Raw genomic sequence first — 26,949 nt, forward strand, 5'->3', positions numbered from 1 at the left:
CAAAATCTGTTTGAGGGCTTCTAACTCTACACTATTTATATTGTTCATATTTGCTTTTTAAGAAGCTTTTCCTGTACTCTTTACAAACGGTTTTCTTGTTACTTGATTCAATCAGGAGAGTGAATCAAGGTTGTTGAGGTTTGTTGGTGAGCTGAAGTTAAAACCAACGGTGTAAGGGTTCGATTGTGATCCCAGAAAAACAATCGGGTGGTTCTAGTCGGTGAGCCTGTGAAAACCGACCGAGTTCGTTGTGATCTCGTGAAAACAACAAGTTGGGTTGTGAACTTGTAAAACAACCGGCTGTAATCCTAGAAATTATAGTGAACTCCCAAGTGAAGCTTGGGGAGTGGACATAGGAACAAGGGTTAGCTCCGAACCACTATAAAACCTCTTGGGTTTGTAATTGGTTCATTGTCTCTTCCATGCTCTCCACTTACTACAACTAGTAATCTAATTAATCAGCCTGCAATAATATTAATTAGTTACTCATTAAGTTTTAATTTGCAATTATTACTTAAAACCCAATTCACCACCCCTCTTGGGTTATCTTCTTGGGCAACATGACTCAAGTTCCATTGGGGTCGATCCTCTCAGAGATTCCAGAGACTTGTTTTCTTAAGGCTTGAAGATGGGGTCGACTCAACTTTCACTTGGGTCGACTCAAGTACTGTTCATCCATGCCATAAGTGCTAGAATGTGCCAGAATGTTTCTAAAACGTGCCAGGGTCGACTCCATCTCTTCTAGGGTCGACTCCTACTCTGTGCCAAGTGTTCCAAAGGCGTGCCACTTCGTTCCAAGACGTGCCAAATGTATCGAGATCGACTCCAAACTTATTGGGGTCGACTCTTACCATATTTTTCTGCATTTTGAAGGTTAGTTATGCACATTGAAACAATAATATGATATTCCAAGCAAATTACGATGCATGGCACAATAGAGTTTCATACCCTTAACAGTAGAAATTACCGAATTGCCCTTTTAGATATTTTTAACGTGAAACTTTACCAAAATGGATTCTTGAGCTTTCTACCATTCTCTATTACAAATTATATCTCGTTATCAATTCTTGAGAGTGGTTTTGACCATATATTCTTAATGTATCGTGAATGTATTGAGGGTGTGTCATTTATTAATGATGTATCGAATATTTCTTCCTTACTCACTTATGTACTGGATTAATTGAGTTAATAGCATTAGCACTTCCATATGGCCTCAATGGCTTTGTAAGCATCAAAATAACACTAGGATCCTCAATCTTCTCCTTTTTGATGATTACAAAATATTGAATATAAGCAAATTGATATTCATGTGAGAAATAAGGTTTAATGTATAGAAAATGCTTTTGGTGTAAAAGTTTCAAATAGTCCAATTTAGAGAATGTATCTATGAACCAAAAGCTCCCCCTATCTTATCCAAGTAGAATGCCTAATGAATTTTAGCTTTGCTCCTCCTTAAAGCAAGAGTTTCAAGTTATGTATCGAGGCAAGGAAAATCTCTATAATTATGTACTAGATTCAGATTTTCTCTTTATCAAATGTCTCCTTCTTAAGTGTATAATACATGTCTCTCCTGTAAGTATACAATATATACCTTTTATATTTTCTTCCTTATACAGTCTTTGTTTATAGAATTATCTTTCTTATAGAATTTGCTTCTAGTTTCTCTCTTATACTTTCTCCCCCTTTTTGTCATCATCAAAAAGAATGAATAGCAATGGATAGTATTGTAATGACACAAAGATCATGAGTAAAGAAAAAATGTATATCATCATCTTTGCCAAAAGTATAATATTCTAGAGAAGAAATGCAGACAATAACAAAGAGTAGATACTGGTCAAAACAAATACAAAATCTAGAAGACACTAGTCATAATGAACATGCTTCATTATGAGCATATACTCAGATTTTTTTTTTTTTTTTTGACAACATCAAAAAGATTGCAAAATAATGAAATATTAAGCACAAGACAATATTTCATTCATTGCATGCCAAATTATTGCAAGAATATGCATTATGTGACTCAAGGCAATATTGTTAGGGCAAGATAATGAGTATAGGTGAGAGCCAATTAATATAGTTTTAAAATTATGATTGGATCACATCAAAATCAAGGATGAAAAGTTTGGCTTTAAAAATGAGACATTTAAGATGTGAGCAAGAAGAGATCTCTAAATATAGATTCCAAAGATAGTTTTCAAATCAAGTGTAGATGGAATCTTTTTCAAGTTATTTCAAAGAGTATCAAGAATAATATTCAAAGAAGGCACGAATGAAAATCCAACATTTTTTTTTAAATATATTTAGTATATAGCAAAATGAGAGCAATCTAATTAATTTTCAGAGTATAGTATAAGAGCAGATAAAGATCAAAACTTATATACTCGAAAAACATAAGATTATGTTGAATCCTTAATTCTTAATGACTTCAAAGTTCTTTCATGATATAAAAGTATTGGGGCATAGATACCAAAACATGAATTTATGCAATGTAGGATACATAAAATTCAAGGCTTTGAAAGTTCTTTTAGAGTTTTTTTTTTAAAGATTTTATTTTACTCCTTTAAAGATCATAGCATCAAAATCAATTAAAATGAATTGGTTCAAGATTGAAACACTAAAGTGCAACCCAATAAGAACTTATAAGTAGATTCCAAGATAAATTTTTGATACTAAGACAGATGGAATCCTTTTCAATTAATTTTCTGAAACAAATGATTTACTGATATATAGATGGAAATCCAACTTTCAAAAGATATTCAATGAAGCACAAAGTTTAATACCACTTTACATTTAGTATTCTTTCTCTCATCTTTAGATATAAATTTACACGATTAAGTTCTATATGATCTCTCCCTCTGAAATTTTCTTTCTCCTCCTTAATTAATTATCCCATTTGAGAGTTTAGAGTTTGAAGATAATTTTTAATAAAGAGATTGAGTATTTAAAGCTCCCCCTCAAAAGATACATTTTCTTTCAAACTTTCTTTTCTTCTATAATATCAAGAATGTAGAGTGATCCAGAATTTTTCAAAATTTATAGCAATCATTCTTTTTTTTAATCTTTCAAGAATAAATTGTATTTTCTCTTAAATTTTTTTTTTGAATATGTATGGAAATATTAATCAGAAAATAATTCTTTTGAAGCTCAAATTTCTTTCAAAAGTAATTACATTTTCTTTCCTATAAGAATTATTGGAGTGAGTTGAAATATTTTAAGCTTTAGGATCATTAACTCTCTTCTTAAAAATAGCTTTTCTTTTTAATGATAGAAGCATCAAATGTAAAATCAGATTGAGCTTCAGTATGTACTTGATTTTTGAATGAGAAATCACTTTGTATTCGAGTACATACCTCATCTTCATGTGCTACAAAGCATAGATTTTTAATTTAAGTTTGCTGCTCTTCTTCTTCGGAGCTAGTTTCAAATTCACTAGAAATGTTAGTGCATTCATATTTAACTTCAAGCATACTCCATATTTCCTTAGCAGTTATGCAAAAAGATATGTTATTAAGTTCACTATCATCCAATGCACAATATAGAATATTCATGGCTTTTGCATTTTGCTGAGCCATTTTCTTATCATGATTAGTATTTGTGTGCAGCCCATTGACTATGATACTCCATAAATCATAGTCATGTGCTTGAATGAAAATGCGCATGCATGCTTTCCAATATGTGTAGTTTATACCATTAAATAGTGGAGGTCTATCAATTAATTGTCCCTCTCCTAGAAAACTATCTATTTAAGTTGTCATGATCTTTGGCTCTTTGACGGTTAGGTCAAAGTCACAAGGCAAGAAATTATAGAGCACCTGCTCTGATACCACTTGTTGCCCAAGGTGACAACCCAAGAGGGGGGGTGAATTGGGTTTTTCTAAATTTTTAATGCTTTAAAAACATCCTTAGTGGAGTGTGGTGAATGCTTTCTTAAATTACTTCAATGAATTAAACTATAGCAAAAATGAAAGATAATGCAAGAATAATCACAAGTGAATCCACAACACAAACACCACGATGTATAGTGGTTCGGTGCACCCCAAGGCACCTACGTCCACTCCCCAAGCATCCCCTTGGAAATTTTACTATAATCCCTCAGATTACAGTAGGATTGTTTTTCGGGCTCACAATCCAAAATCTTTACAATTTGGTTTTTCGGGATCACTAATAACCTACGTTGGTTTTGCGGGCTCACCAACAACCTACACCGTTGGTTTTACGGACGCACCAACAAACCTATACCGTTGGTTTTACGGGTTCACCAACAAACCTATATCGTTGGTTTTACGGATTCACCAACAAACCTATACCGTTGGTTTTACGGGCTCACCAACAAACTTATAATGTTGGTTTTATGGGCTTACCAACAAACCTTACAACAAGAATAAAGAACAAGGAACTAAAGCTCCTAAATGAGCAAATAAAACAATTATAAGCTACAAAGAAGGGTTTAGAATATAGTTATCGCTTTAATAAGGCTCTTCTCTTCTTTGTCAATATTGCTTCACTCTTCAAGGATTGGTGGAGCTCTTAATGTCTCTTGGAATCTGCTCAACCACTTTCTTTTGGCTCTTGAATGAAGCAATTGAATGAAGCTTGCCTTGCTAGGGTTTTCTCTTGAATGGACTTGATGATTTTCAAAAGCTTGCTTCCTCTGATGAATACTCCCTCTTAAATACTTCTCCAACCTCCAAAAAGTCCTTCCTGACTGTTGGATTGAAGAAACTAGCCGTTTATAGCCGTTGGGAGTCCAAAAAGCACTTCTGCACAACTAGCCGTTATGCTTCTGCCCGTGCTTGGGTCGACCCAAACTTTCCTGAGGTCGACTCAAACCACTGTTCATCAGACTTGGATCAGCTCAAGCTTTTCTGGGGTCGACCTAACTTTCACTAGGGTCGACTCATGCTACATTGGGGTCGGCCCTCTCAGAAAACACAGAACCTTACATTTCAGCCATTTTTCACTTGGGTCGACTCAACTCTTTTTGGGTCGACTCAAGGTTCAGTTGGGTCGACTAAAATTCCATTGGGGTCGATCCTTTCAGAGATTTCAGAGAACCAGTTTTTGAATGATACAGCCTTTGGGTCGACTCATGTTCAGTTTGGGTCGACTCAAGGTAGGGTCGACTCAAGTTCCATTGGGGTCGACCCTCTCAGAGATTTCAGAGACTTGTTTTCTTGAGGCTTGAAGATGGGGTCGACTCAACTTTCACTTGGGTCGACCCAAGTACTGTTCATCCGTGCCATAAGTGCTAGAATGTGCCAGAATATTTCTAAAACGTGCCAGGATCATCTCCATCTCTTCTAGGGTCGATTCCTACTCTGTGCCAAGTGTTCCAAAGGCGTGCCACTTCGTTCCAAGGCATGCCAAATGTATCGGGGACGACTCCAAACTAATTGGGGTCGACTCTAACCATATTTCCTGCACTTTGAAGGTTAGTTATGCATATTGAAACAACAATATGATATTCCAAGCAAATTACGATGCATGGCACAATAGAGTTTCATACCCTTAACAGTAGAAATTACCGAATTGCCCTTTTAGATATTTTTAACGTGAAACTTTGCCAAAATGGATTCTTGAGCTTTCTACCATTCTTTATTACAAATTATATCTCGTTATCAATTCTTGAGAGTGGTTTTGACCATATATTCTTAATGTATCGTGAATGTATCGAGGGTGTGTCATTTATCAATGATGTATCGAATATTTCTTCCTTACTCACTTATGTACTGGATTAATTGAGTTAATAGCATTAGCACTTCCATATGGCCTCAATGGCTTTGTAAGCATCAAAATAACACTAGGATCCTCATGTACCTTACTAGAAGATCAATCTAAATCCGCATTAATACGAAAGATAATGCTAGATCCCTATAGATATGGAAGAGATTTTGAACAATGTGTAGACCATTCTAGTATACAGGATTATTTCAAGGAGAAAGACTAGTGGTAGAAGCAAAGAGTTCAGTAGAATTGGAAAAGATACGAGTGGAGTTCCGAGGGTGGAACTGATGTTTCAGCCAAAGGGTAGCAATAGACTACCCAATCGGGTCCATAATTGCAGAAATATGGTGATGACAAACATCGCGTCATCTTCTAAATTATCGACTAACAAAACATAGGAAGAATTGTTACACCACATCTCAACAACCTAAAAAAGTAGCAATGAGCAGACACCACGTGGACCAAGTTGGATAAAGCCAAACAAGCGAAAGTCATATGATCCTTGCCAAGTTTGATGAAGTTCCACCATGATGAATTTCACCAAGCTAGATTGGATATGCCGAAGGAGGAGGATTCAACGATGATGTTGATATGTAGGCCGAAAGACCAAGATAGCTATGATAGACTACAATAAATGGTAGGTGTATCAATCTAAAAGGGTATTGCAAGATGCAATGGCCATGCTACAAGAAGATTAGAGAAAGCCAACACAAGCCATGTTGGATAGGCTGAAGGAAGGTTAATCGTAAGCCAAGGATGTAAAGTATTAGTATCAATTTGATAGTTAGTGTGGAGTGGCCATCATGATGATCGTGCAGTTTGTGAGAGGCAACCGATGCCATCTACAAGAACCACTAGGAGTAGAGAAAGTGAATAACAACCATCAGAAATAAATACTAAATTTGTTATATGTAAAAAAACCTTCGACAATCAATTCAATCAAAATATCTTTATCTTCTTTTTTGAATCTTGCATCCTACGAGTAGATGTAACTTAGATTATCTACCATAGCACAATACGACATCCCTATCCAGTTCCATCTGCTTCAAATAGAGGTGTGATAGTGGCAAAAGTTCATGAAGATCAAGAAAACACTATCATTATCACTTTTTTTTTTTTGTATCTTTTTACAAACAAACTTGATTTCATGGAGCTCAAGAAAATAGAAATCTATGACCGATTTGGCACCATATTTAAGTGCAAAGGGCTTGCAAGTACCACAACCAAATTAATTTAGATTAAGAGCTTATTTAATGATTTGGGCCTTTTCTTTCCTCCACCTATTCCACGATGTGATAATATTAGTACCATCTACCTTGCTGCCAACATAGTGTTCCATTCTTGAACCAAACACATTTACATTGATTTCCACTTTGTCTGAGAACAGGTCGCTAGAAAGCAACTTTAGGTCAACTTCAGCCCCTTTGTTGATAAGCCTATAGACATCTTCTAATTGCTACTCCTTACTTCGATCTCGGTTTATTATCTATGAATGCACTTTTAGGGGCAATACCAATGGATAAAGTCTTGAACAGAAAACAAATTATCATATCATTAACTCAACACAACAATTATGATAGCAATATTTATTATTATCTCACATGTTGTTGTCCTAGTAATACCAAGTGCAACAAACCCATAGTATAAATATGAAGCCCTCAATGGTCGTGGTATAGGAATGTCTATAGTTGTTGCCCAAGATAACAACCAAGTGAGGGGGGGGGGGGGGGGGGGGGTGAATTGGGTTTTCAAAAATTTTTACAAACTTAAACAATGTTTAAATAAAACTAATCTAAACTTAAATATACATAGCTAAATGAGTGGTAAATAAATGCACAATATAAAAACAAACACAAATAACTCAACACAAAGATTTGGTAGTGGTTTGAAGCCAAACTCAGCTCCTACGTCCACTTTGCAAGGCTTCTTGCTTGGAAATTTTATAATAATCCATGAACAAAATTATAGCATAGTTGTTTTTCGGGCTCTCAATTTAACCTAGTTGATTTTTCTAGCAATCAATCAAAACTAAGTTATTTTGCTGGCACAGCTTAACCAACCCTGACTTCTAACATATAGAAACTCTTTGCTGCTTTCCAAGCTAATCAAAATTTAGTTGATTTTCTAGGACAACTGATCGCAACCTAACTATTTCACGAGTACAACCAACCTTTCAAGGTAGCTATTTTTTAACAGTATTAGCCACACCAAAAATCCCACACAAGACTTTTTAATTTCTACAAAGTTTAGATATATATCGTTGCAGCTCGAGTTTGATTGCTTTGAAAGTTGGAATCTTGAAGTGAACATATTTCAGAACTTTTTCATTTCTCTTTCTTACTTGCTCTTGAATTATGGAAAAGTCAAGAATTGAAAGCCGAAACTCTCTCTATAGATATCTGAAAGCTTTCTCTAAAGTGGGGAGGCTTTGAATGGTCCATTCCCAAATTGTTCCTTAAGTTGAAGCTCTTGAAGTGGTGATTAAGTTGTATTTCTTCTCCTTTACCTCATCCACTTAATCTCCTTAATCCTCTCCTTCAATTCAATTTGGAAGCTTTTATAGCTTCAAAAGTTGCTAGAGGGTCATTTATGCTCGCACAAAAACTAGCCGTTAAAGTTGTTACATGCAGAGGGATCAACTCCTGAAGTGTTGGGGTCAACTCTTGAATCTAGGGTCGACTTCTGAAATTCTGGAATCGACTCTTAAAGTTTTAGGGTCAACTCCTTAAGTCCCGGGGTCGACTTCTTAAGTCTTGGGGTCGACTTTTGAGGTCCTGAGGTCGACTCCTAAAGTGTTTGAAAATGGTTGTCTATTATTTTTGACCTGTGGCTTTCTAAGGCCAACTTATGCAAGTTTGGGGTTAACTCTTCTTAACTTAGGGTTGACTTTTTCACTTAAAATACTCTCAAAATTATTCAAAAAACTTCTCCAACTTTGAAATATGTTCTTTGAGATTTCTCCATACTTTTCTGACCTTTCAAACTCATTGAGCTTCTTATGAAACAAATTAACTACTCCAAGAATACAAAATCATTAGTATCGTACTCAAATATTTTGTAGTTATTAAAAGTTTGTTAATTTGTCAACAATAGTTCGGTGCAAGTAGAAGCAATTTTAGAGTTGAAACTTTATTGGCAATGAGAAATCAATAATGTACCACAGTTCCTTAGATATACCTACAATACTATCAAATTTTTTAAAAAAAACAAAAATATAGATATTATATATTACAAAAAAAAAAACTATAGCGCACCACTTTAAGCCCCACCTCATTCCATGCTCTAAATAGTGCAAATCCTTTTCCATTTGCCAATCCCCAGTTGCCATAGACGTTGGGAAGCTTTGCAAGGGATAGAACAATTCATAATGTTGACCTTATTTTATTCACTACTTATAGATACCTTTCTTTTTCTTTTTCTTGTAAAGACACTTGATATAAAACTTTTAGACTTTTCATCTTGCTCAAATTAATTCAAATATATGAATTTGAAGAGAGCATTTGAAAGGAGAAAATTCTATACATTTTTCTATTGATTAGGCAGATCGACCTTATAATGTGAGTTTGATGGGGGTCCAAACTCCAAATTGTTAGCTTCATCAAGATTTCAATAATGTCCTTATTGCATTATAAACAACCCTCTTTTAGAAAGCATTCTTGACTATTATAATATTATAACATTCATTATTTGCTCTTTCAAAATTATCCAATATTAAAAATAATTATTATGATAATGGCTATTATAACAGCATTATAATAGAAATTAATAGATAATAAGAGTATCATTGTCCAAATCATTATTCATAAAATAATTTTTTATTTTAAAAATAATAAAATATAAAGTATTATTATTGTAATCAAATAATTGTCATAAAATAGATGCTATGTAAATATCTTTTACTGCTATATGTAATAAAATAATGCAAAAAATTATAGGGACACCTCAACTTAGGGTCCCGAAGACACCCCATTCAACTTTAAAAAAGTTCAAAACATGCCCTTCAAGTTTTAAATCGTTTCAAACCAATCTTGCAATTTCATTTCCGTTCATATAATGGTGTCATATGACTATCATATAGAAACATGAATCTATTGTTTGACTAAAATATCCTTATTATCAATTTAATTTTTTGGTTGAGTCTTGGTTTAAGAAATAGATGGGAAGCTGTGTGCAGAGTCTCTGGTCCGGAGTCCACATTGGATCAATTTTGATCCGGCTTCATATTAATCCATCACTGGCATAGATCTCAAAGCCTGAACTCCTCTAGTCATCTGCCTGCAAGTAGTGGATGATCAACCTTGCTTGAATGGTTGGAGAGAGAGACTTGCAGGCTTGGTTGAAGAACTGCTCTCTCCCTTGACTGTTGACAACTAGTGGATGATCTACCTTGCATCGATTGGGCAGGGAGGGCCTTACAGGCTTAAGCAAAGAGATCCAACCCGGTTGCGGCTGGTGCCGCCCCCTCCCTCGACTATGACAACCAATGGATGATCCACCATGCGTCAAGCAGTCGGAGAGGGAGTGTTTCTTCACTGGAATTTCCTTTTTCTTGTTTTTGGTTTATTTTCCTTTTCTTTGTCATGAAATATGATTAATGATGGATATTGTATAGGAAAGATGATTCTTAGCCAGATCGAAGAGATCTCATGACAGTAATTAGGTATCAGAAGAGACTATTGATGAGGAGGTGAATGTCAACAGTCAAAACACTCCAGGAGTAAGAGGGTAGAGCTGCAAGCAACTTTTTAGAAAACTATTGACACCCTTTCAGGTGTGTAAACATATGCATATGAGAACTGAATCCGTATGTTGTGAAGTTGTAAACATTATTTATAACTTCCATCTTTTCTGTGTAAAAAGTTTTGTATTTTATTTAAACATGCTCTCTCTCTCTCTCTCTCTCTCTCTCTCTCTCTCTCTCTCTCTCTCTCTCTCTCTCTCTCTCTCTCTCTCTCTCTCTCTCGTGCGTGTATGACTGCTCTATCACAGTCCTCATCGTTGCCCATGACCGGGCTGCCACCACTACCACCAGCGGATACCCATCTCTTCCTTTTCTCTAATCTTTTTTCTTTTTCTTTCTCTTTTTCTTTTCCTTTATTCCTCTTTTCTTCTCCTCTCTCTCTTTATTTCTTTCCAGGTGAGGAGACGAGCTGTTAGAGAGGCAAAAGATATTCAAAGATTGTGTGAAAAGGATGAAGGTATTTTTGCTTTTTGCAATAGCAGCATAATGGTGTTCGTTGGTTAGGGAGACGGAGGACCACTTTAAAACAATTTAAAATTTTCAAAAATTCATCTGAAATATTTTAAAGTTAAAAAAATATTTCTAGGCAGATCCTATATGTTTTTCTAAAATAAAATATATGTGCGCCCAAATTGTTAAAATACCCTTAAAGATGCTGTAATTAATCTGATACGGATCAAGTTTGATTCAAGCCGACCTCCTAAGTTCCCTTCTTGACAAACAATTTAATTATAACCGAGATGTTTGGCAGAAAAGTTGCAATAAAAATCTGAGGACTTTGACCCGTCGAGTTCACGAGAAATTATTAGATGAATGATATCAGTTGGTCCAGAATGAGGTCATCTTTCCATTTTACATAGAAAAATTATTTTATCTTACGTTCATGGTGAATCTCACCCATGTCGTAATTTCTACTTTAATGGCACTCGGACGGTCATGGATCCTGCGTGACCCTGCCCAGCTTGGTGCAGCGACACGTACGTACGGGAGATAGCAGACGCGACGCTTGGATGACGGGCGACGCGACATGATTCCCCCTGTCTCGCCTCGGCCCAGCCAGTCCGAGCTTGGCACAACGCGCCAATACGGCGTCCCACAAAGGTTCCAAGATTTGATTTGACCCTGCCAGCTTGAACCGGGAGCCCATGTCTCCTTCCCCCTTCCGAGAACGGAAGGCAACGAGCAATCGCCTCGAGGCTTTCCGAATAAATCCTGCCTGTTTTCGGCCCTTCCCTCGAGCCCGCAGCGCCAAAACGGAAGCTATGACGGTCCGGTCGGCCGGAGGCGCGGTAACGGCCAAATCCCTACCAAGTGCACGCTTGTACAAGTGACGGAAGACGGCAGAAGTGCTGCATATACTTGCATGTTTTGATTTTATTATTTGTTAGTGGGTGGCAGAAAGCCGAACTACGTGTACATGTAAAAGAAATGCACCAGGAGCTAGTAAGAGTGGCCCCATCACATGTCTGTCGCTTGTCGGTAACAGCAGTACTCGTGCATTGCATTGATTTTGCAATATATACATATATACACGCAAATCAACAGTGTCAGTGGGTTGATTGAGAGTTGGACCTTGAATGAGTTGCTGCTTTATGTCCAATCTTTACTGAATGAAAACTATATATAATTCACTTTCGTGTCTATTTTATATTTAATACTAGTATATATGTGTATAAAATAAATATTGATATGGTCTAAATCCGCTATATAGCCAAGCAAAAAACTAATTTCAATAAGATTTTATATCTAGAGATAGTTTTCTACTTGGACTCAAAACCAACAGAACAGTGACTCTTCATCTATGAAGGCTCAAAACTTCATATATGAAAAGACACAGGTTATTCTACCCTTTGTTCTCTTTCCTACTATTATTCCAAAGTTCTTCCTGACTTAAGCATCGGAGGGTTCAGTTGGAGCAATCTAACAAGCTCCTTTCTTCATGTGCGTTCGTTCACCAATACTCTTTGGGCCCCACCTTTGTTTGATAGGATTTTGGCATCAACAAATTAGCGCCATTTGTGAGACATCGAGAACGTATCACATCTTCTTCCTTCGTTGGATCCGAGCATCTTTGGCAACGATCTCACCATTGACACATCCGCGAGCACCTTAGCGTAATGTGGGCCTTGAATCGGTATTTGCATAACCACATATGACATGTGTGAATTCATTATTTGTAATCTAACCACTTTGAATGGCTTTAAGTGTACGCGATCTAGCTTTCATAACCTCTCCATAACTCAAGCTCAAAATTTATCCAAGCATGAAGGAGGTTCCAACCATGTACAAAGTCATAGCTTAGGTCAGGATGCTAATCGTAGAAGAGTAACTGATCGGATGAGTCTCTCAAAGAGCCCCATTCACAAGTCTCGAAATATGGACATGTCTCATAAAGACCACGAACCATTGACAAAATATCGGATGATCTCACCAAGACAACCAATGATGTCATACTCAAGCTCTATAGGTTGGACGAGCCTCTCAAAAGGCCATCGGCCTGCAAGCCCAAGAGGCTAAGAAAATAACCTAGAAGTGACTTTGACCTCTATTTTACTGCCCAAGGGCTAATGAAATTATCTAGTAAAAATTAAGCTCGGATGGGAGGAAATATGCTCAGTCCGATCACCCAGGTGCTAGCTATCCAAAGAATCCAATCGACAGAAGAATTGATGAGCTAAACTCCTAGCAACTCAATCTATTTAGGTTGGAAATGAAGACCCCGGGTGAGAAGCTGACTCAAAGCTACAAAAAAAGTGGTCAAGGCCCACTGACCTAAATGCGTCGATGAATGGGGGGACCAAAGTTTGAGCCGACCCCAAATATTTCAAGGCCTCACCATAGCTTGCAAATTTGACCTACAAATCTATGACCCGCCGGTCCCAACGACTATGAAGTGAAACATGTGGGTACTTTTAATCTACTTCCCTACACTTGCAAAGAATCGAAGTTGCTAACCTTGGCCTAACCATTGCTGAGAATGGGGGCCAAGCACCAAGCAAACAACCTCAAGCCATATTGGCTCTCAAGCCATTCTCAGAGGACAACGACCTGAACGAGCTGATATCTAGCATCTCTTTGCACAACTGTAGAAGAACTGATCTCCAGGTAGCCTACCTATCCAGCAAGCCGACCGATCTAGCACTACAGAAAAATACATCTTTTCCGGCATTTTTTATGACCTTTACCGACGCTTATAAGCGTCGGCTAAAGTTCGACCGACACTAAACAAAGCGTCGCAGAAGCGTTGGCGATACTTTAGCGGAAAAAGTTTTTTCCGACGCTTTCGGAAAGCGTCGTAAAAGATCAGTTTTTAACGACGCTTAAAAGCATCGCTAAAAGCCTCAAAGCCAACGCTTATAAGCGTCGGCTAATGTATTTAATTTTTTTAAAAAAATTATTTTCTTCAGCATCCCTATTCCTTCTTACATCAGAGATCTAGTTTGGCTCAGCATCTATGCTATCAATTCTGGACAACATCAACTCTTCGAATTTTTTTTTCCAAAGACAGGGACAACAACTAGGCATCAGTAAACAAAAGTAAGAAGGAAATCAAGAACTCCAAGAAAGAATAGAACCAAAATTTTGGAGATCAAGTCAACGAAATCACCTTGCATTACTTCCAGGCACCGATTTTCTTCAAGAAAACATGTGATAATTAAGGCAAAGGGATAATAACCATGCACATAAAACTTTATTAAAGAAAGAAAAGAAAAAAAAAATACCAAGAGGCGGCCATCGAGACCTTTCTTGAACCCTTCCTGCGAACAAAATGGAGAAGCCAAAGCTACTACTCTTATAAGGCGGTCAATTAAAAAAGAAGAAAAGAGGCGCAGAGAAAAATGATATACCTCGATAATTCAAAATCTGATTCACGGACTCGGCCTTTGTCCTTTCTTTTTAGAGTATATCTTGAAATATTTCGCAATTACTTGAGGAAAAAAAAAGAAAAAGTGAAAGCAAAAGGGGAAAAATAAGAAAAGGAGAAGGAGAAGCAGGATTTTGAATCAGGAGAGGTATATCTCCCGGTGAAGGAGAAGGAGAAGGCTTTTACCTGGTGAGAGTGGCAATGGTTTAAGGGTTTCAAGAGAGGAAAGACAATAAGAGGACTCCCGGTGGATTGATGTCGGCGCTAGAGGCAGGAGGAGAGGAGAGGAAAAAAACTAGGGCATCAATCAAGAGGGGGCTGATATTTAAATGGATTTGGCCTCCGACGATACTTATAAGCATCGTTGTAGGTCCAAACTTTAGACGACGCTTTTAAGCGTCGTTGATTCCGAAACTTTTCCGATGCTTTTTAGAAGCGTCGGTAAAGTTCGGCGCTGAACCAAAATATCCCGATGCTTCTTCCTAGCGTCAGAAAAAAAGCGTCGGAAAATCTTCTTTTTCTTGTAGTGTAGTAAGTTGACCCATCCAGTGGACTGATCTATAGCAGGTTGATGAATTGACCTCACAGAGGTCAAAGAGCTGACCTTCTACAGATTGTAGAGACAACATTAATTCTTCTCAGCAGGAAAAGCTAATCTCAGCAGCTCTCAAAACGAAAAAGGGTTCAATGGCACAAACCAGTCGAGGTTTGTACACCTGATAGCAATTTCTGCCCATAACTTTAAGTGATAAGCATGGCAAGATAAGCCCAATCCTATCTATAGTTGCTAATTTATCTACTTCTTTCATCTAAGCTAGAAAAGATGGCTTCCACTCGGAAGTGGGGGGCATATGATTTGGCATAAATTTGACCTACCTATTATAAATCGACATGTGGTCTGGCATGGGACTAATATTTTTGGGACTCTTATTTCTAGTTGATCCAGATAAATAAAGCTAAGAAATAGTCTCTCATTAAGACTTAAGCTTTAAAGAGTCCAATTCGGATAGGATAATGATTCTTGATCTATAAAAAAGACCCAGAACCCCAGGTATGAAGAGACACATGTTATTCTATACCATGATTTCTTTCCTACTATTACTCCAAAGCCCTTCTTAAGTTTTGGAGGTTCGACTATACTTTCCGAGCCTCTTCGTTCGTTGGATAAATTTTTGGCATCAATAGATTTATTTATATATACAATTAGTTCTAACTGCACTTAAATTAAAAACAATCCAACCATGTACTAGAACTAGACATTAAGTACTGAGGTCCTGTTGTTAAGTTTGCTTAACGTGAATTGAACTGCATGACTTCGGACGGTACGAAGATTCTTCCTGCAGCAACCATATACACCATCATGGTTTTTGAGTATATTTCACAAAAAGCTGCATGAGTTTCTGAGCTGGTCTAATCATGTCCGAGTCTAAACTCCTGGACCCAAATGTAGGTCTAGCAATTGATCGTCCCAATCTTGCACATTGGCTTCCGTCCCCAGGCGGTTCACAAAATTTGGCTTTTCCTCACCTCATAACGTGGGGAGGTTCATCCATGAATTACGATGTTGCCGCTGCATTCACCTTAGGGTTTGTTTTTTTTTGAGGTAATCTAAAATAAAAAAATAACTTTCATATTAGATAATCATATTTGGTACGAAAAATAGATAAGAGACATGGTAAAATAAATGGTGAATCTTCTATCAATTTTTTTGAGAGAGAAGGTAAAATAAATACCATCAGAAAATGCACTACAGGAAAAAGGAAGAATGACGACATATATATGCCGATGTTAGGTAAAAGCATCGGTAATTTTGACTCCGGCGCCAAAATTTGCCAACGCTTTTAAATAGCGTTGCTAGGGATGAAACTAAGACGACATTAATTAGCATCGTCGAAAGCAAATAGTAAGAAAATGCTTATAAGCGTTGTCGGACGCCAAGGACTGGTTTAAGACAACGCTTATAAACGTTGTCGGAAGGAAATGAGGAAAAGAATCCAAACGATGCTTAAAAGAATCGTTAGAATCCTTCGCACTAACCCACTCTTAACTCTAACTTCCACTAAATTCCGCCTAAACACTAACTTAAGACGATACTTATAAGCGTCGTCGGAAGCCTAGAACCTAGGACGACACTTATAAGTGTCATCGGAGGCCAAGTCCCCCTAACTATAATGCCTTACGTGCTATTGTCATTGTGAAATAACATGCAGCAAGACGAGTAGATACGCAACAACAGGACATGAAGCTACGAATACACACGTTGAGAAGATAAAACTATAATCCTAGTATCCTACATTTGATAACATAAAAACTAATTAAAAAAATTTGAAGCATAACTCAACAACCATGAAAAATTTTCCGCATTTGTTTTTTTGGACCAACGCACCGGTGTTTTCAGAAATCACACCGTTGGATGCACTATATCCGAGCAAAAGAGCTCCACAGATCGCGATCCACATGCTATTTTGAAAGGAGATCTCCGCCGTTCGCTATCAAAATCAACACGCACACACAAAATTTTCAAAATTTCGAACCTTCTGACTCTCCCCCGCCTCCCCAACCCCTACAAATATCCCCTTCCCTACTTCCAAGTTCTGCACCCCTTCTCTAGGCCCTAATCCCAATCCTCTGATTCAAAACCCTGATCGTAGCTTTCATTTTTTGAGATGGCAAGAACCAAGCAGACAAGTTGGAAGTCCACTGGGGGCAAGGCCCCCCGCAAGCAGCTAGCGACGAAGGCAGCCCTAGCCGCCAGTGGCATGAAGAAACCCCACCGCTTCTACCCCAAGACGGTGGCACTATGGGAGATCTGCAAGTACTAGAAGAGCACGAAGTTTCTCATCTACAAGCTCCCCTTCTAGTGCCTCGTCCGTGAGATAGTTCAGGACTTCAAGACCGACCACCGCTTCCAAAGCTCTCCTTCGCCGCCCTCCAGGAGGCTGCTGAGGCACATGGCGTCCGTCTCTTCGATGATACTAACCTTTGCGCCATCCACGCCAAGTGCATTACCATCATTCCCAAGGACATTCAGCTCTCCTGCCAAATTCGTGGCGCGAGGGCCTAATCTCGTTCCTTAGTATCATCGAAATCCTACATACTAACCCACTCTTAACCCTAACTTCCACTAAACTCCACCTAAACACTAACCTAAGATTATGCTTATAAACGTCGTTGGAAGCTGAGGACCTAGCACGACCCTAGGACCTAATAGAATGCTTACAAGCATCGTCGGAAGCTTAGAACCTAAGACGACGCTTATAAGCATCATCGGAAGCCTAGGACTTAAGACGATGCTTATAAGCGTCGTCGGAGGCAAGTCTCACTACGTTGCTTTTAACCGACATATAAAAGCATTGGCAAAGGGCAACTAATAAGTATCGCCAATTATCGACACTTATACGCGTCGCTAAAGGCCGATGCTTATAAGCATTCTCTGAGGTCCTAGGGTCGGCAATACTTTCTTTATGCGTTGGCAATTTTTTTTTCAACACTTACATTATCGAAGCTTTTGCGATGTTTTATAAAGTATCACTAATAAAACTAACGACGCTTATAAACGTTGGTATAGGCAACAAAAAGCATCAGCAGTGCACAATTTTTTTATAGTGATGGTGTTTATTTTCTCATGCTGGATTAACGAGTCAAAGTAATCTAAAAATTCTTAACGAAAATGCCCTCACTCGTATTATATTAATATTATATTAATTAACTTATATAATTGATATTAATTATATTAATATATATTTTTATTTATATTATATTTATATATTATAGATATATTAAGATATTCACTATGAAATATTAATTATTAATAAACATTAATTAATTATCAATAAATCTAGCATAGGATTTTTTAATAATTAATATATTTATATATATATAAAATAGTAAAAAAATTATAATAATAAATATATTTTCTAATATATATATATATAAATAATTTAAAATATTTATTAACTCATGTAAATATATTTTAATATTTAATATATACAATGTTTATATAACTGGACCATAAATGGCCAAACAAATGGACAAAAAAAAATATTATTACCTAAATTATTTATTCAAAATTATTATTGAAAATTTAAAAATATTTTCATATAAGATTATTTTTAACCAAACATAGCAATTTTTTTCGATACCATTCTGCAAATTATTCTTTCACCAACAAAATATTATGAAATTTTTTTAATAAATAATTTTTGAAAATCATCAGATTAGTTCCCTAATCACATACCCCAACAAATCCTTAGAGAAGACCTGGAATTTCTGGGCCGGCACGTGTGGCCAACTCACCGCAGCGTTACGAGCTCTGCTGTCAACGGCCTGGAGATTCCTCTCTCTCCACCTCCCCTGCTCTCTCTTTCCCTTCCCTCCCTCCCTCCCCATCTAATCACAGCTGCTTGCTTTGCTTTTCGTGTGTCCTCTCACACTTTTCACAGCCCTCCCGGACACGAACATTAATTTGAAATTAATTCTTGCGAAAAAACGCATGCTCTGGTGCTTTCTACTCTCCACCCGCCAGTACTCGAGATATAATTTAAGATCTTGTTCCCCTACAAGTCCCCATGCACACCTAAAGTCTCACCCTCGTGGGCCCGTATATCAATGAAACGGGGTGCAACTGTGTGTCTTTTTGCTTTGAGTCAATCTAGAATTAGTCCTAATACTACCACTACCCTCATAAACGCCAAAAGACACCGGCACCCACAGCTTCTTTGTCCTGAAGAAACCTCGCATTAAGACCAGGCAGCAATGGATGAAAGATTTGTGTCCCGTCCATTCGGGTTTGCTCTCTTCCTTTTGGGTGTCACCATTGGTTAACAGCGTAAATGCCGGCTTGTTCATCATGGGAAAGAAAGGGGGAAGCTCGTGGCTGACGGCGGTCAAAAGAGCCTTCAGATCCCCCTCCAAGGACTCCGAAAGGAGGCCCTCCAGGCCTCACGAAGACCCAGACCCAGATGAAGACAAGGTCACTCACACAAACAATCCCCCCACCTCTCTCTCTCTCTCTCTCTCTCTCTCTCTCTCTCCCCACAAACAACTCTTCCTTTATCTCTTACTATGCCATGTATCTATTGTGCTGGTGGCAGAAGAGGGAGAAGAGGAGATGGATATTTCGAAAAGCTTCGACCCACGAGCAGCAGCAAACCCAGCAGGAAGCCGAGGTGAGGTCGTTGACGGCATCATCGGTGGTATCCACCACAGCAGAGCAAAGGCACGCGATGGAGGTGGCGGCGGCCACGGCGGCCACGTCTGAGGCGGCCGTGGCGACGGCACAGGCCGCAGCGGAGGTGGTCCGGCTAACTAGGCCGTCTGTCAACTTTGTCAGAGAGCACTACGCCGCCATCGTCATCCAAGCGGGCTTCCGAGGATATCTCGTACGTCATGTTCTATGTTCATTCTTTTCTCTTTGTGGTATAAATAGAGAAGGGAGATATGAACGGGTGGTGAGAAATGGTTGGATTTTGTGAAGGCGAGGAGGGCGTTGAAGGCGTTGAGGGGGTTGGTGAAACTGCAAGCGCTGGTGAGAGGGCAAAACGTGAGGAGGCAGGCGAACACGACGCTGCGGTGCATGCAGGCGCTGGTGCGGGTGCAGGAGCGGGTGAGGGACCAGCGGGCCAGGCTCGCCCGTGAGGGAGCCAGCTGGAGGAGCAACAAGTCCACCACCTTCAGCTGCGACACCTCTTTTTGGGACTCCCGCTACCTCCACGACATCGCCGACCGCCGATCCATGGTAGGATCTGGTAATTAACTCCAAACAGACCAAAATCTTTTAACAAAATCTATGCTTCTTATTTCTTGTGTTTCTCTTTTTAGCAGTCCAGGGATGGGAGTGGCCGCGCCGATGACTGGGTCGATCATCCCCGTACGATTGAAGAGATCCAGTCCATGTTGGAGGGCAGGAAGGAGGCCGCTTTGAGAAGAGAAAGAGCTCTCTCGTACGCTTTTTCTCAGCAGGTATGTTTGCTTTTCTTTTCTTTTTCTACTTTTCCTTGTTTCTTTGCAGCTTTTCTGAAGAAAAGTTTCTTGTTTTACTTTTTGAAAAGCCATGGAGGTCCGATAGGAAGACCTCCTCAGGGCTATCCTTTGGAGAAGAACAGGAAGAGGATTCGGCAGTATCGGAAGGAGAGCAGCGGCCACGAAGGTGGCTTGACCGATGGATGGCTTCGAGGACTTCATGTGATAATAGAAATGCCAGTAGAGGACGAGCCACCATGGAGAGAGACCCCATCAAGACTCTAGAGATCGATACAGCACGCTCCTATTCCACGCCTACTACTGCTCGGAGGCATCAACAACCGGCGTCTCCTCACCACCTCCACTCCCCTGCCACGCCCTCCCCCTCGAATGCTAGTAGGGCTCTTCAGGTCCGGTCGGCGAGCCCTCGGTGTGGGAGCGAAGAGAGGAGCTCGGCCTCTGTTCACACCCCGACCAGCTCTGGTTACTATCGCTACAGCGGAGAAGGGGGGCAACGCCGCCACCACCACCACCCGGCGGTTCCGAATTACATGGCTGCGACCGAGTCGGCCAAGGCCAGGTTGCGGTCACAGAGCGCGACGAGGCAGAGGCCTATGACGCCGGAGAGGGAGCAGCGGAGTGGTTTGGCCAGGAAGCGCCTCTCGTTTCCGTTGCCGGAGCCTTACGGTGGTGGTGGCGATCGTGGAGGATATCCTCAGAGTCTCAGGAGCCCGAGCTTTAAGAGCGCGAATGGACGGATAGGGGAGCAGTCATCGTGCTGTACGGAGAGCATCGCCGGCGAGGTCTCGCCTACGTCGACCACCTATCTACGGAGGTGGCTCCGGTGAGCGGACGAGCGCGAGAAGGGCGTGTCCGTCTTGGGAGTGGCATCCCATTTCGTTCGTAGTTTTATTTGGTGTTTGCTTTTTCTGGATGTAAGTAGCGCAGGGTTGCCTCGTGACTAACTGTGAGATTGGATCAAGAGTGTGAAGTGTTAAACAGGAGAAAAGCTATTTGTAATCAAAAGGCTTTAATAACTCCATTATAAGGCCGTTTGATGCTTGGAAGCTGCCACGTTTACCAAATAATGTTCCTGAAATGAGGTGTAAACTCGGTGTTAGGAGAAACTATTAGATAGACCCAGTCTATCGCATCAACTTTATATTGGGCCAATCGCTGCATGCCACGTCAGGCTTCCAGCAAAAGAAAATTCTTCCCCATTCTCAATGCCGCCAAGTTAACCAGGATTCTTTAACTCGGCGGCAGCCACGGAGATCGTCCGGATATCATCTTGGCTGTAATCTTTTACTGCCGGGCAGCATGCATATGTTAAGAAAATAAACTTAATTCAATGAATATTATTTGAGAGGTTCATAAATGAGTGAAGGATCATCTTGAGAGTTGTGAATTATATATATGGGTGAGTTCATAATTCATAAATTTGGGTTTCCTACATATTTAAGTATTCATATATTTGGCTAGTTCATGTATTTGAATTTTCTATATGCATTTAAGTGTTATTGGGTTATACATATACCTAGGAGTCATATAAATACTATGTAAGTTTTATAGTTTTGTTGAGAGTACAGTGCCAAAGTGAACAGAAAAAGTTTGAAGTATTTCACCTTTTTCATCCTTTCCTCTTTAGAGAAATCTCTCTTTCTATATTCCAACAAACCAGTACGAGAGCTCCAATTTTTTGATCCTAGGGATGGTCAATTCTACTGTCTCATTTAAATTTTTTCACCTTACAAAAGAGAATTATGAGAATTGGTGCGTTCGTATGGGTTGCTAGACACACTTGCCCTAGAGAAATCAACTTTTCATTTTAGGTACCCAAGCTCTATTGGGTCCTTGCAGGTTAGCTATTATGGTTCCTTTTAAACCCAAATTTTCTTAATAGTAACTTTACCATTTAAGATATTTTTTCTATAATTACAAGTAAAGAATTTGTCGCCAGTTTTTTCATATTTAAAATATGTTGTTTTATTTGATTGATTATTTGATTTGATAAATATTTTCTTCAAAGATTTTGGTTTTAAATGTCGATTATATATAAGTCTAGCTTTACTAAAAATAGCTTATTGGCCATCAAGAATTATACTTTATTTTTCAAAGCTCAAAGTAAATTTATCAACAAAAAAATTTAGCTTGTTTATCTCTTTTTTAAGTTCTAATTTTCTTGCAGTAAAGTTTGTCTTGCTTTTGAAATATTTTTATTTTCATTCATCAAATTCTAACTTTTCGGTTTTAGCTCTTTATTCTTTTGTCTAAGCTTTTTAAGTTCATCTAGTAAATCATAAAAAGCATCCTGAAGTTCATCAAAAGTAAAATCATTGGAAAGTTATGAACTTTCCTCATCCTCATAAACTATAAGACATAAATTTGTTGTTTCTTGATTGTCATCATCTGGCGTTGATTTGTCGTTATCACTTCAAAAAGCGGCCATTGCTTTCTTCTTTATCTTTTTCTGAGCCTTCTTCAGTAGCGGGTAATCTGCTCTAAAATGTCCCGATTTTCCATATTCATAGCATACCTGCGCTGCTCTTTATCTTTCTCTTTGCTCGGTTCCTCTTAGTCAAAGGTCTTCCTTCTTGCCCTTTTTTTCTTATAAACCTTCTAAATTTTCTCGTTATTAGAGCCATCTCCTCATCCTCTTCTGCAATGTCAGATACCTCTCTCTCATCTTCTTCTTGAGCATTTGATTTGAAAGCAATGGTTTTTCTTTATTTTATTCCTCTTCTTCAAGGCTCTGCCTGATAGATAGCTCCCTCTTCTAGAGGAAAGAGGTTGAGATTCTTTGTTTCTTGGATGGCAACGACTTTGGCCTTCTATGCTCTCGGTAAAAACCTAAGAATCTTTCTAACTAGATCACTATTAGAATATAATTTACCAAGATATTTAAGACCTTTAATAATATTTGCAAAACAAGTAAAGAAATAGACTCCCTGGATTCCATTTTAAGCAATTTATAATTATGTATAAGCATATTGATTTTAGATTCCTTAACCTAGTTAGTACCTACATGAGTTACCTCCAAGCTATCCAACATTTTTTTAGTAGATAAATAAGTTGAAATTTAATTGAATTTATTAGCATCTAATGAACAATATAAAATATTTATGGCCTTAGCATTTAGCCGATCCTTCTTTTTGTCCAGTGCATCCCATTTTTCTTCAGGCTTGAGACCATCAATAATCTTTATTGGTGTGTGAGGTTTATCAACTATGATTTTTCACATATCATAGTCTAGTTGAAAGAACTTTAAATTAAAATTTGGTTGCTTAAGAATTGATGGAGGTGTGAATATATATATATATAGATAGTTTATTTGACTTGTTATCTCTAATTATTTGACTTGAATTGATGGAGGTGTGAATATTAATTCTCTAATTATCTGACTTGTTATAGCATATATAGATAGTTTATTTGACCAAGTACTCTTGAGTAATATGGTGTGGCAAAAAGGAAGAACATGCGTTTATTGAGACTATCTGGTATATGATGCTGCCCAGCTATGCAACCCAAGAGAAGGGGGCTGAGCATAAATTGAGTTTTTCAAAAACTATTACTAACAATGCAGTGTTATAACTCTTGATAGGGGAAAATAAATTTTAGTAGTATACTGATAGAGAACTAAGCTAAAGATAAATTCAAGTAAAGAAATCAATGCAAATAACAAAAATATATAGTAGTTCAGTGCCAACAAAAATTAACCGAATTGATTTTTTCAAAAAATCAACCAAAATCTTCACAATTCAATTATGGGTTTGGAAAGGATCTTTCTCCTAAGTTTCAATCCATGAAACTTATTATAGTAAAGATTGGAAAGAATTTAAGCACAATGAATAGAGCTCCAAGATAACAAATACAAAATAATGAATGGAGCTTGACCCTATTGGTTGATCATAATTGCTCTTGAAGGAGCTTACCCAACTTCTTAGATGTTGAATATATGATCGTTCAGCTCACACTGAATGCTCTTAAATGATTTTCTTTTAGAAGCTCTCTTTTTTTTCTCTTTCTTGCTCTTAGTGGATTTTTCTTTATAGTGCGTGAGATCTTCTTTTTTTCTAGTATTTTCATGCATTTATATTCTTTGAAGATAGTTGGAATACTTTTCTAGTTGTTAGATAGTTAATAAAGTTGTTAAGAGAGGAACAGACATTCTAATTTACAGAAAAACTAGTCGTTACTGTTGTTAGGCACAAATGAGTCGACTCGCGATATTTTGGGGTCGACTCAGAATTTTCAAGAGTCGACTTGTGATCTTTAGGAGTCGTTTTGAGCTCGGTTTCGTCTGTGTCGTGCTCTATCTTTCTTCTGAGGCACTTGTGGAGTCGCCTCTTGCAATTCAGGAGTCGATTCGTCAAATTACTGGGGTTGACGCATTATTTTCTGGGGTCGACTCTTCAACAGACTAAATTTCACTTGTTGCCCAAAAAGACAACCCAAGAGGGGGGGTGAATTGGGTTTTAGGTAATTATTGCAAATAAAAAACTTAATGAGTAACTAATTAAACCTTATTGCAAGTGGATTAATTAGTTTACTTTATGCAGTGAATGAAGGGAATGGAAGAGACAATGAAACAATCACAAACACAAGAGATTTTATAGTGGTTCGGAGCTAACCCTTGCTCCTACGTCCACTCCCCAAGCTTCACTTGGGAGTTCACTATAATCCCACGGATTATAGCCGGTTGTTTTACAAGCTCACAACCCAACTTATTATTTTACGAGATCACAACAAACTCGGTCGTTTTCACAAGCTCACTGACTAGAACCACCCGATTGTTTTTTCGGGATCACAATCGAACCCTTACACCGTTGGTTTTAACTTCGGCTCACCAACAAACCTCAACAACCTTGATTCAATCCCTTGATTGAATCAAGTAATAAGAAAACAGTTTGTAAAGAGTACAGAAAAAGCTTCTTAAAAAGCAAATATGAACAATATAAATAATGTAGAGTTAGAAGCCCTCAAACAAATTTTGGAAGAGGAAGAAGGGGCTTCTCGAACTCTGAGTCTCCTCTTTGAATGCACTGATGATCTGATGTCAGAGGAGAGCCTTGAATGCGAGGAAGACGTTTGGAGGATGGACTTCAATGCACTTCTTCCTTCTTTCTCTTGTATTAACTCTTGAGAAGCTTTGGTAGGTGGAAATCTCTTTTGCTTTGAATGGAGTCTCTCTCTTTTTGTCTATTACTGTTTACTCTGGCTATTTAAGCAATCCCCATCGAAAAATAGCCGTTAGACACATGTTTAGAGCCGTTCTGTACAGTCTGCAACTCCTGACATAGTGTCCGTTGGGATCGGAGTCGACTCGCTCGATATGGAGTCGACTCGGCTGTTGCTGGAGTCAACTCATGCTTTACGGGAGACGACTCGCCCACTGTTCAAAATTTGAAATAAAGTGCTGACCGTTCTGGAGTCGACTCGGCCAAACTTGGAGTCGACTCACCAATGTCCGGAGATGACTCGGCCCTCCGGAGACGACTCGTTCTCAGAGTTCCAGAGATCTGTTTTTTCTACATTTCTTTCTCGAGTCGACTCGGATCCTCTTGGAGTCGACTCGGCTCTCAGAGCCCGAAAACTGATCTTCTATGTTTGGAGTTGAACTGCCTCGGAGTCGACTCGGATTTTGTTGGGGTCGACTCGGCTGACTTGGGAGTCGACTCGGGAGCACTTGGAGTCGGCTCGGCTCTCAGGATCCAAAAACTGTTTCTCTGTGTTTTGAATTGAACAACCTTGGAGTCGACTCGCACTTTGTTGGAGTCGACTCGGCTCTCAGAATCCAAAAATTGATCCTCTGTGTTTTGGCTTGAACTGCCTCGGAGTCTTGCTTTCCTCTGAGAGTCGACTCGTACTTAACTAGGAGTCGACTCGCCAAACTTCGGAGTCGACTCGTAACCTTCTGGAGTCGACTCGGTTGCAGGGTCTGAAACACATTGTTCTGTCTTTCTTCTGTTACCCTTTGGAGTCGACTCGGAAATGTCGGGAGTCGACTTGGCAACCATCGGAGTCGACTCGAACCCTTCTGGAGTCGACTCGCTGACAGGGTCTGAAAATCAACTTTCTGTCTTTCTGTCAGTTCTCAGTCGGAGTCGACTCGTAGTGTACCGGAGTCGACTCGAGCGTGTGCAGGAACTTCTGAAACACTTGGAGTCGACTCGTAACCTTCCGGAGTCGACTCGAGCTTCAGACTTTGGTTCAAACTGAGTTCCATACTTAGCCAAAATGTATTGAACCAAAGCTAGAGATACTTAAACATAAATTCACAAATATTTGGCTGAAACACTAGATTGAATTCATTAGTATAACATAAGATATACTCAAATGCTTTGAGTTCATCAAAATCAAATAGGGTTATAATCAATCACTCCATAATCTCCCCCTTTTTGATGATGACAAAACATTGAGTATTTGTAAAGTGAATTGCTCAACCAAAAGGAGATTTATAATAAAGTTTTGAAATGAATTCAAGTGTCTAGTCATTTAATTTATCCAAAATTGAAAGGTGTGAAACAGTAAATCCTGAAGTTAAAGCTTTTCCTTTCATTTGGAATTATATAAGCCTTCATGTCATGCAATCAATTGTCTGGCTTATATGTGTTTAATGAATTTGCTTTTTTAAGATTTCAGATTCTCCCCCTCAATA

General features: G+C 38.6%; 1 protein-coding gene and 1 pseudogene across 2 annotated transcripts; both read left to right on the plus strand.

The window, feature by feature from the left end:
• The first annotated feature begins 16,996 nt into the window (after nt 1–16,996).
• LOC103713761 lies at nt 16,997–17,394 on the plus strand (annotated as a pseudogene).
• Nucleotides 17,395–19,019: 1,625 nt separating this feature from the next.
• Nucleotides 19,020–21,371, plus strand: LOC120106231 (protein IQ-DOMAIN 1-like). Of its 2 annotated transcripts, none has more exons than XM_039119174.1 (5): nt 19,020–19,302; nt 19,424–19,711; nt 19,807–20,067; nt 20,151–20,291; nt 20,381–21,371. In XM_039119174.1, exons 1-5 carry the CDS (start codon nt 19,090–19,092, stop codon nt 21,137–21,139), a joined length of 1,662 nt encoding a protein of 553 aa, XP_038975102.1. In that variant the 5' UTR covers nt 19,020–19,089; the 3' UTR covers nt 21,140–21,371. The 2 variants fall into 2 exon arrangements, with proteins under 2 accessions (XP_038975102.1, XP_038975103.1); XM_039119175.1 differs by having other exon boundaries at nt 20,154–20,291.
• Nucleotides 21,372–26,949: the final 5,578 nt, after the last annotated feature.

Source organism: Phoenix dactylifera, unplaced genomic scaffold (assembly GCF_009389715.1).
Source record: "Phoenix dactylifera cultivar Barhee BC4 unplaced genomic scaffold, palm_55x_up_171113_PBpolish2nd_filt_p 000493F, whole genome shotgun sequence".
Lineage (NCBI taxonomy): Eukaryota > Viridiplantae > Streptophyta > Magnoliopsida > Arecales > Arecaceae > Phoenix > Phoenix dactylifera.